General features: G+C 42.1%; 1 protein-coding gene across 1 annotated transcript in view; it reads left to right on the forward strand.

The window, feature by feature from the left end:
- Positions 1–561: 561 nt before the first annotated feature.
- The window catches only part of LOC311127322 (proteinase-activated receptor 2-like), a 28,153-nt gene continuing 10,816 nt past the window's right edge, over positions 562–17,898 (forward strand). Inside the window, exon 1 of the mRNA XM_084159133.1 lies at positions 562–689. Within this exon, the coding sequence (XP_084015259.1) occupies positions 614–689 (76 nt within the window). The 5' untranslated portion in view covers positions 562–613. The remainder of the gene's footprint in view (positions 690–17,898) is intronic.

Below are 17,898 nucleotides of genomic sequence, written 5' to 3' on the forward strand. Positions count from 1 at the left end.
ACTACCCTGGCGTTACAAGCGCCATGCTCTACCAATTGAGCTACAGAGGACCACATTTAACTGTTGGCATTTATATAATTGTACCGAAACGTCCTATTTCAGTAGTTATTTTGTATATGGTATGACTTTTCCACCTTATCCCACTATTTACTAGCCTACCTACTACACATGCTGGCAGGCCTACTCTACTGCAGTGTTCAGCAGTCATTTTCTTATGCTTGTCAAGGAGGCACATTTGCACATCCGTTTGTCTTCAAGTGGTAGTGAAGTTGCCCTTATAGGCACAGCTCTAGGATCAGTTTATACCTTCCCCAAATTCTAACTTGTAGCCTTAATGGAAAAATACAATGGGACAATTCGGAGTGCAGCCCATTTCTCATCCCTGGATTGAGGTACGTTTTCCGAAACATATTTTGCACCGGCTCTGTTTATTCTTAATCTACACAGGAAGCCTGTCTAACCCTAGTGCAGCTATAAACAAGCGGGTCGAATCTGCTGCTACAGTTGACTTCAAAATTGCACAGACAAAAGGAATACACAAACGCTTGAATCAGCATTCAACACTAAATACATCGCAGGTAGATTATTGCTGGAAAGCTTTGTGGAAGTTAACATGAGTTTCAAGCTACATTGGTTGAAACTTATATTTTTATTGGCCTGCGCCGAGCTCTATCTGTCTCAAAAAAATGGTAAGAGAAAGCCTTTTCCCTCTATTTCTCTCATTATTTGTTGTTTTTTCTTCGATCAGATAAACAACATTGTGATGTTCTTTAATGCCTTGATGGACAATTTATTGAGTCTGATACTTGTCTGATGCCTAAATGAATACAGATATAGTAAAATACTCCTGCCTGTCATGTTGTGATGGTATTTCCTATGTCGGTGTGGTTACAAACCTCAAGACGGCAATGAGTGATGTCATCTTCCCAAAATCGAGCAAATTGCACATTGCGCAAATCAATGTTTCTGGACACTTGATGAAGTCAGCCTAAATATTTTGGTTTTATTTTGTTAAGACACTCCAGGACTTGTGCACAGCAGATTGTGGATAAATACTTTATTAATCTTTCTGTCTGTAAAATACTAAAGACATGTAATTAAAATGCATTTTTGGCGCATTTTTCCTAAGAAAATTTTATCTAGAATAAGAAATGGACAACATATCAACAATTCTCTCTGGGCAAGTCTGGAGAATACAGTACCAGTCAAAAGTTTGGACACACCTACTCATTCCCAGCGTCGTCCAGGGTAGGGGAGGGAATGGCGGCAGGGATGTAAGCTCAGTTGATAGAGCATGGCGTTTGCAACGCCAGGGTTGTGGGTTCGATTCCCACGGGGGGCAAGTATAAAAAAATATGTATTCACTAACTGTAAGTCGCTCTGGATAAGAGCGTCTGCTAAATGACTAAAATGTAATAATAGTGAAGACATCAAAACTATGAAATAACACATATGGGATCACGTAATAACCAAAAAAGTGTTAAATATAAAATATATTTTGATTTGTTTAAGATTCTTCAAAGTAGCCACCCTTTGCCTTGATGACAGCTTTGCACACTCTTGGTATTCTCTCAACCAGTTTCATGAGGTAGTCACCTGGAATGCATTTCAATTAACAGGTGTGCCTTGTTAAAAGTTAATTTGTGGAATTTCTTTCCTTCTTAATGTGTTTGAGCCAATCAGTTGTGTTGTGACAAGGTAGGGGTGGTATACAGAAGATAGCCCTATTTGGTAAAAGACCAAGTCCATATTATGGCAAGAACAGCTCAAATAAGCAAAGAGAAACGACATTCCATCATTACTTTACTGAGAGTTTCTTCAAGTGCAGTCGCAAAAACCATCAAGCTCTATGATAAAACTGGCTCGCCTGAGGACAGCCACAGGAAAGGAAGACCCAGAGTTACCTCTGCTGCAATACTTATTTACGTAAGTATTCAGACCCTTAGCTATGAGACTCGAAATTGAGCTCAGGTGCATCCTGTTTCCATTGATCATCCTTGAGATATTTCTACAACTTGATTGGACACCTGTCTAACACCTGTCTAATATAAGGTTGTTGAGAGTGCACATCAGCGCAAAAGCCAAGCCATGAGGTCGAAGGAATTGTCCGTAGAGCTCCGAGACAGGATTGTGTCAAGGTTCAGATCTGGGGAAGGGTACCAAAACATTTCTGCAGCATTAATGTTCCCCAAGAACACAGTGGCCTCCATCATTCTTAAATGGAAGAAGTTTGGAACCAGCAAGACACTTCCTAGAGCTAGCCGCCCGGCCAAACTGAGCAATCGGTGGAGAAGGGCCTTGGTCAGGGAGGTGACCAAGAACCCAGAAGGGCCTTGGTCAGGGAAGTGACCAAGAACCCGATGGTCACTCTGAAAGACCTTCGGAGTTCGTCTGTTGAGATGGGAGAAACTTCCAGAAGGACAACCATCTCTGCAGCACTCCACCAATCAGGCCTTTATGGTAGAGTGGCCAGACGGAAGCCACTCCTCATTAAAAGGCACATGACAGCCCGCTTGGAGTTTGCCAAAAGGCATCTAAAGGACTCTGACCATGAGAAACAAGATTCTCTGGTCTGATGAAACCAAGATTGAACTCTTTGGCCTGAATGCCAAGCGTCACGTCTGGAGTAAACCTGGCACCATCCCTACGGTGAAGTGTGGTGGTGGCAGCATCATACTGTGGGGATGTTTTTTAGCGGCAGGGACTGGGAGACTAGTCAGGATCGAGCAAAAGATGAACGAAGCAAAGTACAGAGATCCTTGATGAAAACCTGCTCCAGAGTGCTCAGGACCTCAGACTGGGGCGACGGTTCACCTTCCAACAGTACAACGACCCTAAGCACATAGCCAAGACAATGCAGGAGTGGCTTCGGGACAAGTCTCTGAATGTCCTTGAGTGGCCCAGCCAGAGCCCGGACTTGAACCCGATCAAACATCTCTGGAGAGACCTGAAAATAGCTGTGCAGCGATGCTCCCCATCCAACCTGACAGAGCTTGAGAGGGTCTGTAGAGAAGAATGGGAGAAACTCTCGAAATACAGGTGTGCCAAGCTTGTAGCGTCATACCCAAGAAGACTCAAGGCTGTAATTGCTGACAAAGGTGCTTCAATAAAGTACTGAGTAAAGGGTCTGAATACTTATTTAAATGTGATATTTCAGTTTATTTTAGAATATAAATTAGAAAAATATTCTAAATAGCTGTTTTTGCTTTGTCATTATGGGGTATTGTGTGTAGATTGATGAGGGGGGAAAACAATTGAATACATTTTAGAATAAGGCTGTAATGTAACAAAATGTGGAAAAGGTCAAGGAGTCTGAATACTTCCGAAGGCATTGTATATATAGTGTGTGTGTGTGTGTGTGTGTGTGTGTGTATGTATGTGTATATACACTACTGTTCAAAAGTTTGGGGTCACTTAGAAATGTCCTTGTTTTCGAAAGAAAAGCAAATTTTTTGCCCATTAAAATAACATCAAATTGATCAGAAATACAGTGTAGACATTGTTAATGTTGTCAATGGCTATTGTAGCTGGAAACGGCTGATATTTAATGGAATATCTACATAGGCGTACAGAGGCCCATTATCAGCAACAATCAGTCCTGTGTTCCAATGGCACGTTGTGTTTGCTAATCCAAGTTTATCATTTTAAAAGGCTAATTGATCATTAGAAAACCCTTTTGCAATGATGTTAGCACAGCTGAAAACTGTTGTGCTGATTAAAGAAGAAATAAAACTGGCCTTCTTGAGACTAGTTGAGTATCTGGAGCATCAGCAATTGTGGGTTCGATTACAGGCTCAAAATGGCCAGACACAAATAACTTCCTTCTGAAACGCGTCAGTCTATTCTTGTTCTGAGAAATGAAGGCTATTCCATGCGAGAAATTGCCAAGAAACTGAAGATCTCGTACAACGCTGTGTACTACTCCCTTCACAGAACAGCGCAAACTGGCTCTAACCAGAATAGAAAGAGGAGTGGGTGGCCCCAGTGCACAACTGAGCAAGAGGACAAATACATTAGTGTCTAGTGTGAGAAACAGACGCCTCACAGGTCCTCAACTGGCAGCTTCATTAAATAGTACCCGCAAAACACCAGTCTCAACGTCAACAGTGAAGAAGCGACTCCGGGATGCTGACCTTCTAGGCAGAGTTGCAAAGAAAAAGCCATATCTCAGACTGGCCAATAAAAATTAAATATTAAGATGGGCAAAAGAACACAGACACTGGACAGAGGAAGATTGGAAAAAAGTGTTATGGACAGACAAATTGAAGTTTGAGTGTTCGGATCACAAAGAAGAACATTTGTGAGACGCAGACCAAATGAAAAGATGCTGGAGGAGTGCTTGATGCCATCTGTCAAGCATGGTGGAGGCAATGTGATGGTCTGGGGGTGTTTGGTGGTGGTAAAGTGGGAGATTTGTACAGGGTAAAAGGGATCTTGAAGAAGGAAGGCTATCACTCCATTTTGCGGCGCCATGCCATACCCTGTGGACAGCGCTTGATTGGAGTCAATTTCCTCCTACAACAGGACAATGAACCAAAGCACAGCTCCAAACTATGCAATAACTATTTAGGGAAGAAGCAGTCAGCTGGTATTCTGTCTATAATGGAGTGGCCAGCACAGTCACCGGACCTCAACCCTATTGAGCTGTTGTGGGAGCAGCTTGACCGTATGGTACGTAAGAAGTGCCCATCAAGCCAATCCAGCTTGTGGGAGGTGCTTCAGGAAGCATGGGGTGACATCTCTTCAGATTACCTCAACAAATTGACAACTAGAATGCCAAAGGTCTGCAATGCTGTAATTGCTGCAAATGGAGGATTCTTTGACGAAAGCAAAGTTTGAAGGACACAATTATTATTTATATTAAAAATCATTATTTCTAACCTTGCCAATGACTACATTTCCTATTCATTTTGCTATATGTCCTATTCAAACTCATTTCATGTATGTTTTCATGGAAAACAAGGACATTTCAAAGTGACCCCAAACATTTGAACGGTAGTGTATATAAAATGAAGCCATTTTTTCCCCACACAAATGTATTGAACTAGGCCTTTATTACTTCTGTGTGAGCGTCAGCAGAACAGAGAAAAACACTCCTCAGTCACTCCTTTGTGTTGTGCCCGCTATCAGTTGACACAACATGCTCTTGAATACAGGGTGTGTGCCATTTCAATCATAGAAATAAAACTCATAGAAAAGACATCCCTTCAAACCACGGCAATTTAGCTGGTAGGCCTACCCTAAACCATTGAATGAAAACTGAATTGAAATTGTTACTTTTAATTACTACCACAAAGATGGCCGCCGGTACACCCACTGTCGAATTCCATTTTAAATGCTCATTTCTATTCTTTGATCTATACTTTTATGATTTCAATAGGTTTCCTATGGAGGATTGACAGTATACTTTACAACTACAGATTTTCCCATTCAAGTAAAAAAATAAATATGTATGGACCTCCAACCATCTTTGTGGTACCATTTGAAAGTTCAGATTTCCATTTGATTCTCATTTTAGTACATTTATCAGAAAAAACATGACACCCACCCTGTATTCAGTAGAGACACAAGACCATGCATGTTGTTGTTTTTGTGTCGTGCAGACCCTATGTAAAATAGGGTCTAAGCTACAACATATGGTTCATTCTTGTGCTCTGGTAATATTTCAGTCCCTCTGACTTTTTATATTATTTTGCAAGGAGTGGGTCACCAAAATGAAATGTTAAAATATTTTGTATATAAATTTAAATGTCCAGTATAATGAATTGAAATAACTATAGCATTAATTTAAACGTTATTATTTAAGAAATCTTATTTTTTAACTGACACTAAGAATTGTGTCATGTCTCCCAGGCGTTTCACTTAATTTTTACTTGGGAAATTAATATTAAAATGTGCACATAATTAATAACTTTTGCCATTAATGCAAACATATATTTGTTATTTTGTTGAGAAAGTATTTTTATCAAATAAATGCATGATTATTGATTAAAAACACACAATTTAGCTCTGTCCCTCAGTCTACACTCAACCCCGTCACGCCAACCAAACTCTGCCAATAAAAATGTTCAGTCCACCCTTATGTGCCATCATTAACAGGAAGTGACATCATTCAATTTTCAACTGCATGGTACAGAAACAGGCAAGTAATCACATTATTTGATATCTTTATTTGTTATTTTTTATTTTGTCAGGTGGGAATTGTCGAGCTGACCAACTCAACCCCGTTACATGAAATAAAGATGGAAAACTAGTACTTATCAAAATTATACTTTAACCCATAAAAATATACAATCTATTAATGTCATGCACACCATGTTGTCTCCTGTCCTTCACCACATGAGGAGCAGAGGCCATTTTGAGCCAAATAACTCAACTCCGTCACACTCAACCCCGTCACGTTTCATTGTAACGGGGTTGTAAACCTGTGACAGGGTTGAGTTATTTACTTTAATTATGAATATCAAGGAGGCCTTGATCCATGTGACTTTTCAGAGAACTACACTACCGTTCAAAAGTTTGGGGTCACTTAGAAATGTCCTTGTTTTCCATGAAAACATACATGAAATGAGTTTGAATAGGACATTTCGCAAAATGCATAGGAAATGTAGTCATTGACAAGGTTAGAAATAATGATTTTTAATATAAATAATAATTGTGTCCTTCAAACTTTGCTTTCGTCAAATAATCCTCCATTTGCAGCAATTACCGCCTTGCAGACCTTAGGCATTCTAGTTGTCAATTTGTTGAGGTAATCTGGAGAGATTTCACCCCATGCTTCCTGAAGCACCTCCCACAAGTTGGATTGGCTTGATGGGCACTTCTTACGTAACATACGGTCAAGCTGCTCCCACAACAGCTCAATAGGGTTGAGATCCGGTGACTGTGCTGGCCACTCCATCATAGACAGAATACCAGCTGACTGCTTCTTCCCTAAATAGTTCTTGCATAGTTTGGAGCTGTGCTTTGGGTCATTGTCCTGTTGTAGCCAAATTGGCTCCAATCAAGCGCCGTCCACAGGGTATGGCATGGCAAAATGGAGTGATAGCCTTCCTTCTTCAAGATCCCTTTTACCCTGTACAAATATCCCACTTTACCACCACCAAAGCACCCCCAGACCATCACATTGCCTCCACCATGCTTGACAGATGGCATCAAGCACTCCTCCAGCATCTTTTCATTTGGTCTGCGTCTCACAAATGTTCTTCTTTGTGATCCGAACACCTCAAACTTCGATTTGTCTGTCCATAACACCTTTTTCCAATCTTCCTCTGTCCAGTGTCTGTGTTCTTTTGCCCATCTTAATCTTTTCTTTTTATTGGCCAGTCTGAGATATGGCTTTTTCTTTGCAACTCTGCCTAGAAGGTCAGCATCCCGCAGTCGCCTCTTCACTGTTGACGTTGAGACTGGTGTTTTGCGGGTACTATTAAATGAAGCTGCCTGTTGAGGACCTGTGAGGCGTCTGTTTCTCAAACTAGACACTCTAATGTATTTGTCCTCTTGCTCAGTTGTGCACTGGGGCCTCCCACTCCTCTTTCTATTCTGGTTAGAGACAGTTTGCGCTGTTCTGTGAAGGGAGTAGTACACAGCGTTGTACGAGATCTTCAGTTTCTTGGCAATTTCTCGCATGGAATAGCCTTCATTTCTCAGAACAAGAATAGACTGACGCGTTTCAGAAGGAAGTTCTTTGTTTCTGGCCATTTTGAGCCTGTAACCCACAATTGCTGATGCTCCAGATACTCAACTAGTCTCAAGAAGGCCATTTTTATTGCTTCTTTAATCAGCACAACAGTTTTCAGCTGTGCTAACATAATTGCAAAAGGGTTTTCTAATGATCAATTAACCTTTTAAAATGATAAACTTGGATTAGCAAACACAACGTGCCATTGGAACACAGGACTGATGGTTGCTGATAATGGGCCTCTGTACGCCTATGTAGATATTCCATTAAAAATCAGCCGTTTCCAGCTACAATAGCCATTGACAACATTAACAATGTCTACACTGTATTTCTGATCAATTTGATGTTATTTTAATGGACAAAAAAATTGCTTTTCTTTCGAAAACAAGGACATTTCTAAGTGACCCCAAACTGTTGAACGGTAGTGTATGTCTGCAAATACACATCGGAGATCCAAGCAGTTCACTTTGGGGCCTCACACTAGCAGGCCACTCTACATACTGGGGTACTGTATGTTGGCCAACAGGATCCTATATGCTTCACAACTATCTCCCCCCTCTAGGCACAAAGGCCCTCCTGCTATATGGAAACACCTCAATCCAGTGCTAGACTACCTTCAGGCCACACATCCACAAGTGTCTGTATTGCACTTTTTTAGTGATGAGTCTTGCACACAGTATAAGCAGAGAGGCATTCCTGCTTTTCACAACAGAATTACACAAACGTGGATTCAAAGCTGGTACATGGATCTTTTTTGAGTCAAGCCATGGAAAAGGGGCTCCTGATGGTGTGGGAGGAACGTTGAAGAGAACAGCAGACAGGTTGGTGGCTAAGGGCAGTGATATCAGTACCTGATAAAAGCGGTGCCCTCCACCATGAGTATACACCAGGTCATCACCCTTGCTCCTGGTGAGCTGATGTCTCGTGATGTCAGCTGCTTTTGTTCAACAAAGAAGGACCTAAACTGTACATCCTTTAACATACAACACTTCAGTTTCAGGCAGAAGGTCCTGGCAGCTCCAGAACAGCCAGCCAATGAGGAAAATCCACAACCTGTGGACAAAATTCAGTGGGGATATCTAGGTCTTCTTGGGCAGTGATGTGTAGTGGAATATGATGATGACCTTTATCCAGGCATCATCCTCGGCATGGATGAAATGAGTGTACAAGTTTGGTTAATAAAACCCAGATTATTCTAAATATATCGAATGTCCTTATTACATGGTTGCATACAATGAAATGCAATGTTTTGGGATAAATCTTGGAGGAATTTTGATAGTAAACTAAACTAGTTTACATGGAAACCGATGTGTCTCTTCAACCGTGTTACAGTATTCAACCCTGTCACCGTAGTCTCAATCCCGTCACATGACAATATTTGTTAAATAAAATGGCAAAGATGAATAAATATGAATTTAATGTTTTCTGAGCTCAGTCTGAAATGTTAAGGACAATCCCAAGAAGATTAGATTTATCTTTAAATTCTGAATTTAAAGCATTTTTTTATTTAAATGATGAGCCTGCTGACACATAATGTGTCTATTTCAGGGTTTAATATAGCACAATTCTGAGATTTTACATACATTTTATGATTATAATAATTTAATTGGTTTGGGGGACACATGACCATTAGGTAAAATGTTGATTTTATAACAAGTTTCTTTTATAATCATATTCAGACAACTTCCATATTGTCTGTAACGGGGTTGAAGATACAGTGGGGAGAACAAGTATTTGATACACTGCCGATTTTGCAGGTTTTCCTACTTACAAAGCATGTAGAGGTCTGTAATTTTTATCATGGGTACACTTCAACTGTGAGAGACGGAATCTAAAACAAAAAATCCAGAAAATCACATTGTATGATTTTTATGTAATTAATTTGCATTTTATTGCATGACATAAGTATTTGATACATCAGAAAAGCAGAACTTAATATTTGGTACAGAAACCTTTGTTTGCAATTACAGAGATCATACGTTTCTTGTAGGTCTTGACCAGGTTTGCACACACTGCAGCAGGGATTTTGGCCCACTCCTCCATACAAACCTTCTCCAGATCCTTCAGGTTTTGGGGCTGTCGCTGGGCAATACGGACTTTCAGCTCCCTCCAAAGATTTTCTATTGGGTTTAGGTCTGGAGACTGGCTAGGCCACTCCAGGACCTTGAGATGCTTCTTACGGAGCCACTCCTTAGTTGCCCTGGCTGTGTGTTTCGGGTCATTGTCATGCTGGAAGACCCAGCCACGACCCATTTTCAATGCTCTTACTGAGATCTCGCGATACATGGCCCGATCCATCCTCCCCTCAATACGGTGCAGTCGTCCTGTCCCCTTTACAGAAAAGCATCCCCAAAGAATGATGTTTCCACCTCCATGCTTCACAGTTGGGATGGTGTTCTTGGGGTTATACTCATCCTTCTTCTTCCTCCAAACACGGCGAGTGGAGTTTAGACCAAAAAGCTCTATTTTTGTCTCATCAGACCACATTACCTTCTCCCATTCCTCCTCTGGATCATCCAGATGGTCACTGGCAAACTTCAGACGGGCCTGGACATGCGCTGGCTTGAGCAGGGGGACCTTGCGTGTGCTGCAGGATTTTAATCCATGACGGCGTAGTGTGTTACTAATGGTTTTCTTTGAGACTGTGGTCCCAGCTCTCTTCAGGTCATTGACCAGGTCCTGCCGTGTAGTTCTGGGCTGATCCCTCACCTTCCTCATGATCATTGATGCCCCATGAAGTGAGATCTTGCATGGAGCCCCAGACCGAGGGTGATTGACCGTCATCTTGAACTTCTTCCATTTTCTAATAATTGCACCAACAGTTGTTGCCTTCTCACCAAGCTGCTTGCCTATTTTCCTGTAGCCCATCCCAGCCTTGTGCAGGTCTACAATTTTATCCCTGATGTCCTTACACAGCTCTCTGGTCTTGGCCATTGTGGAGAGGTTGGAGTCTGTTTGATTGAGTGTGTGGACAGGTGTCTTTTATACAGGTAACGAGTTCAAACAGGTGCAGTTAATACAGGTAATGAGTGGAGAACAGGAGGGCTTCTTAAAGAAAAACTAACAGGTCTGTGAGAGCCGGAATTCTTACTGCTTGGTAGGTGATCAAATACTTATGTCATGCAATAAAATGCAAATTAATTACTTAAAAATCATACAATGTGATTTTCTGGATTTTTGTTTTAGATTCAGTCTCTCACAGTTGAAGTGTACCTATGATAATTACAGACCTCTACATGCTTTGTAAGTAGGAAAACCTGCAAAATCAGCAGTGTATCAAATACTTGTTCTCCCCACTGTACATGTTGTCCATATCAGACAAAAATTGACAATAATAAAAGGGCTTTAATGCCTGAGGTGGGAAAATATGTTTTCTTGAAGGTTTAATATGCCCTTAATGTTGTGGGGTGTTCAGAAAATGTATTTATTCTAGTAAAAAAAATATATATATATATTTGTAAAAAATATTACCGCAGCCCAAGAATGACCCATATGCGAATATGAAAAACATCGGCGTTTAAGGTAAAACAAGGACAATTTTTATTTTAAAAAATCATCTTTTTCAAGAACTTATAAAATAGCTTGACAATTCTGTTTGTAAGCTTTAAATTATATCAATCTCAACCGTTTATCTTTTCCGGTGAAGATATGGATGTCTCATGGTATGGTGGGGTATGTAAAATAGGTCAGCTTTGAGCACCTTTAGCTCTTGAAGGTTTTGGTTCCATTCAAATCAAAAGGGATGCTGTCAAATAGTGATTTGGATTTAGCCAATAACAAAATAGCCTTTGTTGAATCATGTATTGTACAATTTATTTTAAATAGCAAATGTGCCTACTCTGGTCTTGGTACGTGCACTCTAGCCAACAGCTAGCAGATACAGGTAGTCTACATGATGAGATTATTATGGAAAAGAGCGAGAATATTTTATTTGTCAAATGGCAGTCTTGCATCGATCATCATGAGAATCAGACCCTCGATATTTATCGGAAAGGAGCATCAAGATAACCGTGGACTTTCACCACCCTGTGAAGTTCATTTTAAGTTATTTAATCTGTAGTCTAATAAACTGCATGGTTTCCCTAGTCGTAGTGGGAGGACCACACTACATATCATTGCGTGACTATTAGTTTACTTCGATATGATGGTTATTATATAATTATTTGTGCATAAAGGCGTTTCCACTGCCATTTCTCGCAGAATTAATTTTACTGATGTCTTGTTTTGTATGCTTTGTACAAAATAATAAAATGCAGCACGACAGGATCTTTATAAATGTAGCTCTTTATTAGCTAGCTATAACTGGCATGTTCATGTGTCTCCGGCCATGATCATCTTGAAGATTACCTCACCACCTGGGTGGTCTTAACCAATCATAGCGCAGTATGATACGACGGAAGAATGCATCCAATTACAATTCAGTATGCTGACACATATGAATATTACACCCCCCTTCTTAAAAAAAATGAAAAATGTTCTACAGATTTTAAGCGTTTCTTTTGAATACATGGTCTGTAGTTTGAACTCGAGGTAAGTAACCATTTATACTGCACTGACTGCATCAACATAACAGACTCTGAAACAATGATTTAGCATACTGTTACTTTTAGAACAAATATTTCTCAGCAACTCAGCTTTTCACTGTAGCAATGACATCTCAACATTTCAAACAAATACAATATCAAAGCATTTCAAGTTAACTTTTCAATAACAAGTTTACAGTCCGGAACTCTTTTAGGGCAGCGATCTGCCTACACCCTTTGACATTTCACAGATCTAGGACAGCTCTAGGCTTGACCTCTCTTCCTGACCTTGTGTGATATGAAACTGAGTATGATTCTGTGTCAGTCAACCGTTATTGTGGTGTTGCAGGTAAGTATGTTGTGTTGTGTGTGTGTTTAGTCCATCCCGTTCTCTTTCAGGGGAACAGTTCATCTCGTCAGTGTGTTGTTCTTTTGTGTTCAGTAGATGACGACGATTGCGGCGGTACACCGCTCCTTCTGCGGTGCGAACGTGATATGAACGTTCAGTGTCAGCTGGTTGGATGACAACTGCTGGCTTCCAGTAGCCATGCTCCTGGATTCTAACTGACTCTCCGTCGTTCAGTGGTGACAGTGGTCTAGCTGACCTGTCATAGTATCGCTTTTGCTGTTGTTGTCTCTGTGCACGTTTTGCATGCATTTCCTTGTAGCTGATGACCTCAGGTTGCAGCTGCTGGTTGGTGCTGGGAAGGATTGAGCGAAGCCTGCGGCTCATCAACTGCTGGGCTGGTGATTTGAAGTTGTCAACTGGAGTGTTGCGGTATTCAAGGAGACTGAGGTAGGGGTCTCTCTTGTCTGCTTTTGCTTTGTCCATGAGTGATTTAGCAATCTGCACAGATTTTTCAGCAAGGCCATTACTTTGAGGGTAATGTGGGCTTGTGGTGACGTGTGTGAACTCCCATGCTTTTGTGAAGGATTCAAACTCATTTGATTTGTAACAGGAGCAAATGTGGCGCTTGAGGCGTCACTACAGACTCCCTGGTTCGATTCCAGGCTGTATCACAACCGGCCGTGATTGGGAGTCCCATAGGGCGGCGCACAATTGGCCCAGCGTCGTCCGGGTTTGGCCGGTGTAGGCCGTCATTGTAAATAAGAATTTGTTCTTAACTGACTTGCCTAGTTAAATAAAGGTAAAAAAAGTCAGATATTAAAGTCTCTACAATGCCATGCCTGGCAAAGGCTGCTTTCAGCTTGTGTATCACAGCTGCAGATGTGGTGCTGTGAAGCTTGTCGAGTTCGAAGTATCTGCTGTAGTAGTCCACTGTTATGATGTAGTCCTCGTTATTCCAGGTGAACAGATCGGTTGCCATGACCTGCCAGGGTCGGTCTGGGATACGGTGAGGTAACATAGGCTCTGTGGTGTTTGAGGGGCATCGTTCAAGACAGGTGGGGCATTTACCAACCATGTCCTCTATTTGTTTGCATATTCCGGGCCAAAGCAAAATGTCCCATGCTCTCTGTTTGCACTTTTCCATGCCCATGTGTCCAGCATGGATTTTTGTCAAAATCTCTTCTCCGAGACGAGATGATTTTCTCTCCTTTGAAAATGATTCTGTTGATCTGTGATAGTTCGTCACGATGGTTCCAGAACTCTGAGACGCTCTGAGGGCATTTTCTCCTCTCCTCAGGCCATCCTGACTGTATGACTTTCCTCAGCTGTGTGAGTTGTGTGTCTTTTTCTGTTTCTGCTCGGATCTCCTTCAGTGTTGTGTCACTAACTGGTAAGTTGCTGTACACAGTGTGCACCTGCATGTCCATGCCTTCACTGAGGCTGCTGTCCTTGTAGGTAAGAAACTTCCTGGAGAGTGTGTCTGCGACAGGGATGTCTTTGCCTGGACGGTGAGTGATTGTGAAGTCGTATTTTTGTAGTTGAAGGATCATTCTCTGTAGCCTTGGCGGGGCTGCGGCTAACGGTTTCCTCATGATTGACTCGAAGGGCTTGTGGTCTGATTCCACAATGACTTGTCGTCCATAGACATACTGATGGAAACGCTTACATCCAAACAGAATGGCGTACAGCTCCTTTTTGATTTGAGCGTAGTTGATTTCACAGTCTATGAGAGATTTGGAAGCTTAGCCGATGGGTTTTCCTTCTTGCAGTAGCACTGCACCTAGTCCATACTTCGACACATCCACCTGGAGTCTGAGCTCTTTGTTGGGGTCGTAGTAGGCAAGGATTGGTCCTGGTTCTCTCATGACCAAATATTTCACTTTCTGGAAAGCGATGTTGTGTTGCTTGTCCCAGAGGAACTCACTGGACTGCTTTAGCAGCTGACGCAGGGGTGCATTAGCATTGGAGAGGCTGTGTGCGAACTTGGCTAAGTAGAACCATGCCAAGCACTGTTTCCAGCTCTGCGCGGTTCTTTGGTGGCTCCATTTCCTTTATGGCTGAGATCTTCTGCGGATCTGGCTTGATTCCATTCGCTGTGAGAAGATGTCCTAAGTAGCTGACCTCTGTAGCGCAGACTGTGCTCTTCTCGGGGTTGAGCCGGACTCCTCTCTCGTGGGACCTTTGCAGCATCGCGCTGAGGTTTCTGTCGTGTTCCTCTTTGGTTCGACCATAGACAAGGATGTCGTCCACAATTGCCACAACTCCGTCGAGGCCTTCGTACACCTCGTCGATCTTTCGCTGAAACTCGTCTTGGGCTGAGATAATCCCAAAAGGCAGATGACGAAACCTGTAGCTTCCAAACGGTGCGTTGAACGTTGTGAGCTTAGATGACTCTTCTGTGAGCTTGATAGCCCAGTAGCCTGATCTGGCGTCCATGACACTGAAGTAGCGTGCGCCCGCTAGCTTGTGTGTGATGCCATCTAGCGTCGGTAACGGGTAATGGGGGTGTTTGATAGCCTTGTTCAAGTCTCTTGGGTTGAGACATACTCTGAGCTTGCCTGGGCATGGTTTCTCCACCACCACTAACGCGTTGACCCAATCCGTGGATTCTGTAACCTTGGTGACGATGTCAGATTGCGCCAAGCTCTCCAACTCTTTCTTCAGACGGGCGCGGAGAGCAAGGGAATCTTTCTCGGTGGGTAGACCACAGGGGTTGCATCTGGGTCAAGGTGAATGGTACATTCTCCTGGGAATAGTCCTATTCCTGAAAAAACATCAGCAAACTCTAAACATGCTTTAAGACCTAGCACTGCAGGTGCTCGAGTGTCAACAATGTAAAAGTCCAACATCATGTCACTTTCCTTGTATTTGCATTTGAAAGTGCATGTGCCTTTTACTGGGAGCTGTTCACCACCATAACCAGTCAGTCTGCGTGTGGTGGGCTGTAGCTGGCACTCAGATGTCAAGCGTCAGTACTTATTCAGAGGAATAATGTTTACTTGTGCACCAGTGTGTAGTTTGAATGTCATGGACAGTGTGCAATCTAGTTTTAGAGAGACAAAATAAGGACATAAACAATCTGATGCACAGGTATATTTCAAGGCCTTTTACTTCTCAACATTCAAAAGCAGAAGGAATGAATAAAGCCAGACTGGCCCAAAACCTTGTGTTCCTATCTCAATGTCAGCAAAGGCTTGCTCTGTCTCTGATATCTGACTTTTCTGTGTCACTGAATCAATAAACAGTTCATCAGCATTTGACTCTTTGATTGACATTTCATCTTCACTCACTGTTTGTACTGTTTTTCCACGGTAAGCTCTGCACACTTTTGCAAAGTGTTCCATTTTCCACATTTAGTACACTGTTTGCCTTTAGCTGGGCAATTATCCTGTTCGCCATGCACTTTGTATCCACATGTTTTGGGGTGTTTGGAATCTGTGTCGCTCTGTTTTGGAATCCTGTCTCTCTCCGTTCTGAAACATGCTCTCTGGGCATCGGAGGTGTGCTTTGATGTCTGCCTGACTGCGTGCACTGCTTGTTCACATGATGCGCTTGTGCTGCCGCCCAAAATGGTTTTCATCTGAACCTGTGCTAGCTCGTGAGATCTGGCTATGTCGATAGCTTTGTCCAGCGTTAGCTCAGACCCAACATTCAAAAGTTTTTCTCTCAGTTTCTTTCTCTCTCACTCATCCTTGTTTGCATAATCACAGTCTTTCACAAGCAGACGCCGCTCAGTGACAAACTGTTCAAACGATTCGCTAGCTCCCTGTACATTCTCATGGAATTGGTACCTAGCAAACATTGTATTGGTCTTTGGCATAACATATGCTTCAAAACTATCGTAGTATGTTTTCAGTACCTTTGATTCAGCCTCGGTAAGTGTCCATGTGTTGTAAATGTCTCTCCCTTTTTCACCGATCCAGAGGAGCAGGTAGCTGCACTTTTCCTCTTCTCCTCTTTCCTTCAGAGGACCCGTGAACATCAACTCCACATGCTGTTTGAACTTACGCCATGCATCGGGTAGATTTGTAGACCCCCAATCCATTCGAGGTGAAGGCACTCCAGCAAAATCCATATTTTTGTCCTTTTACTCTGACACCATGTCTTGTTTTGTATGCTTTGTACAAAATAATAAAATGCAGCATGACAGGACCTTTATAAATGTAGCTCTTTATTAGCTAGCTATAACTGGCATGTTCATGTGTCTCCGGCCATGATCATCTTGAAGATTACCTCACCACCTGGGTGGTCTTAACCAATCATAGCGCAGTATGATACGACGGAAGAATGCATCCAATTACAATTCAGTATGCTGACACATGAATATTACAACAAACACAAAAAGATCCCAACGTGTTGAACAAAGGAATTATCTGTGGGCATTTAGAAAATTGTTACGAAACTTCCTGTTAAAGCTGTCGTGACTTTTTTTTATATGGTATGACTTTACTCCCATAAAAACTGTGGATGGAAACGTGGTTTGTGGGGAAATCTTCTTGATGCACTATTTTCCACTAAAAGGTTATCCCACTATTAACTAGCCTACCTACTACACATGCTGGTAGGCCTACTCTACTGCAGTGCTGAGCTGTACATTTCCTTAGGCCTATGCTTGTCAAGGAGACACTGTTACGGATACAGGTATCCTGTGTCTTTTTGTGTTTTTTCTCTCCTTCTGCCCTAATCACAGGTGTCCTGTATGTTCCTGATTGGTGATCGTTGAGGTGTCTGCTGATTGCTAAGGTGGACCAATCAGTGAACATTCCTCTGCATTGCACCACCTGTTTTCTCGTTTTTTCAATCACACATCCCATTGTATAAAAACCAGTCACTTGTGTTTGTTGTTAGAGAGAGACTATTTCCGTATGTGAGTATGGACACTGTGGTGTCCTGTTTTTGTTTACTCACTAAGTTGCTGGTTACTCTGGTTGGTAATTTTGTTAGACTACTTTTTTGTATGTGAGTAATGGATACTGTGATGTCCTGTGTTTAGAGTACTCATTAATTTGCTGGTTACTCTGTTTGGTAACTTTGTGTGTTGATGGGAAAAGGGGAAGTTAAGCAAGCTGCCCTTGGGCATACATTTCCCGTAGAAAGAACTGTCTATAAACACTAGTTATACCTGAGCGGACCACCCACTGTATTTTTGTATGAGTAGCAGTAGCCTAGCGGTTCTTGAGTTCTTTTTTGGAAAACCCCACGTGGGAGATTTTTGAGAATTGCCGTAGAGTGGATCTACAGGCTTTGGCTGACCACTTTTCTGTACCCATACCAAGGGGTTTAGTGAAAGCAGAAGTTAGGGAAGTAGTGTTAGCGATATTATTGAACGAGCGAGTGCTTGAATC

Source organism: Coregonus lavaretus (assembly GCF_964263955.1).
Source record: "Coregonus lavaretus genome assembly, chromosome: 4".
Classification (NCBI taxonomy): domain Eukaryota; kingdom Metazoa; phylum Chordata; class Actinopteri; order Salmoniformes; family Salmonidae; genus Coregonus; species Coregonus lavaretus.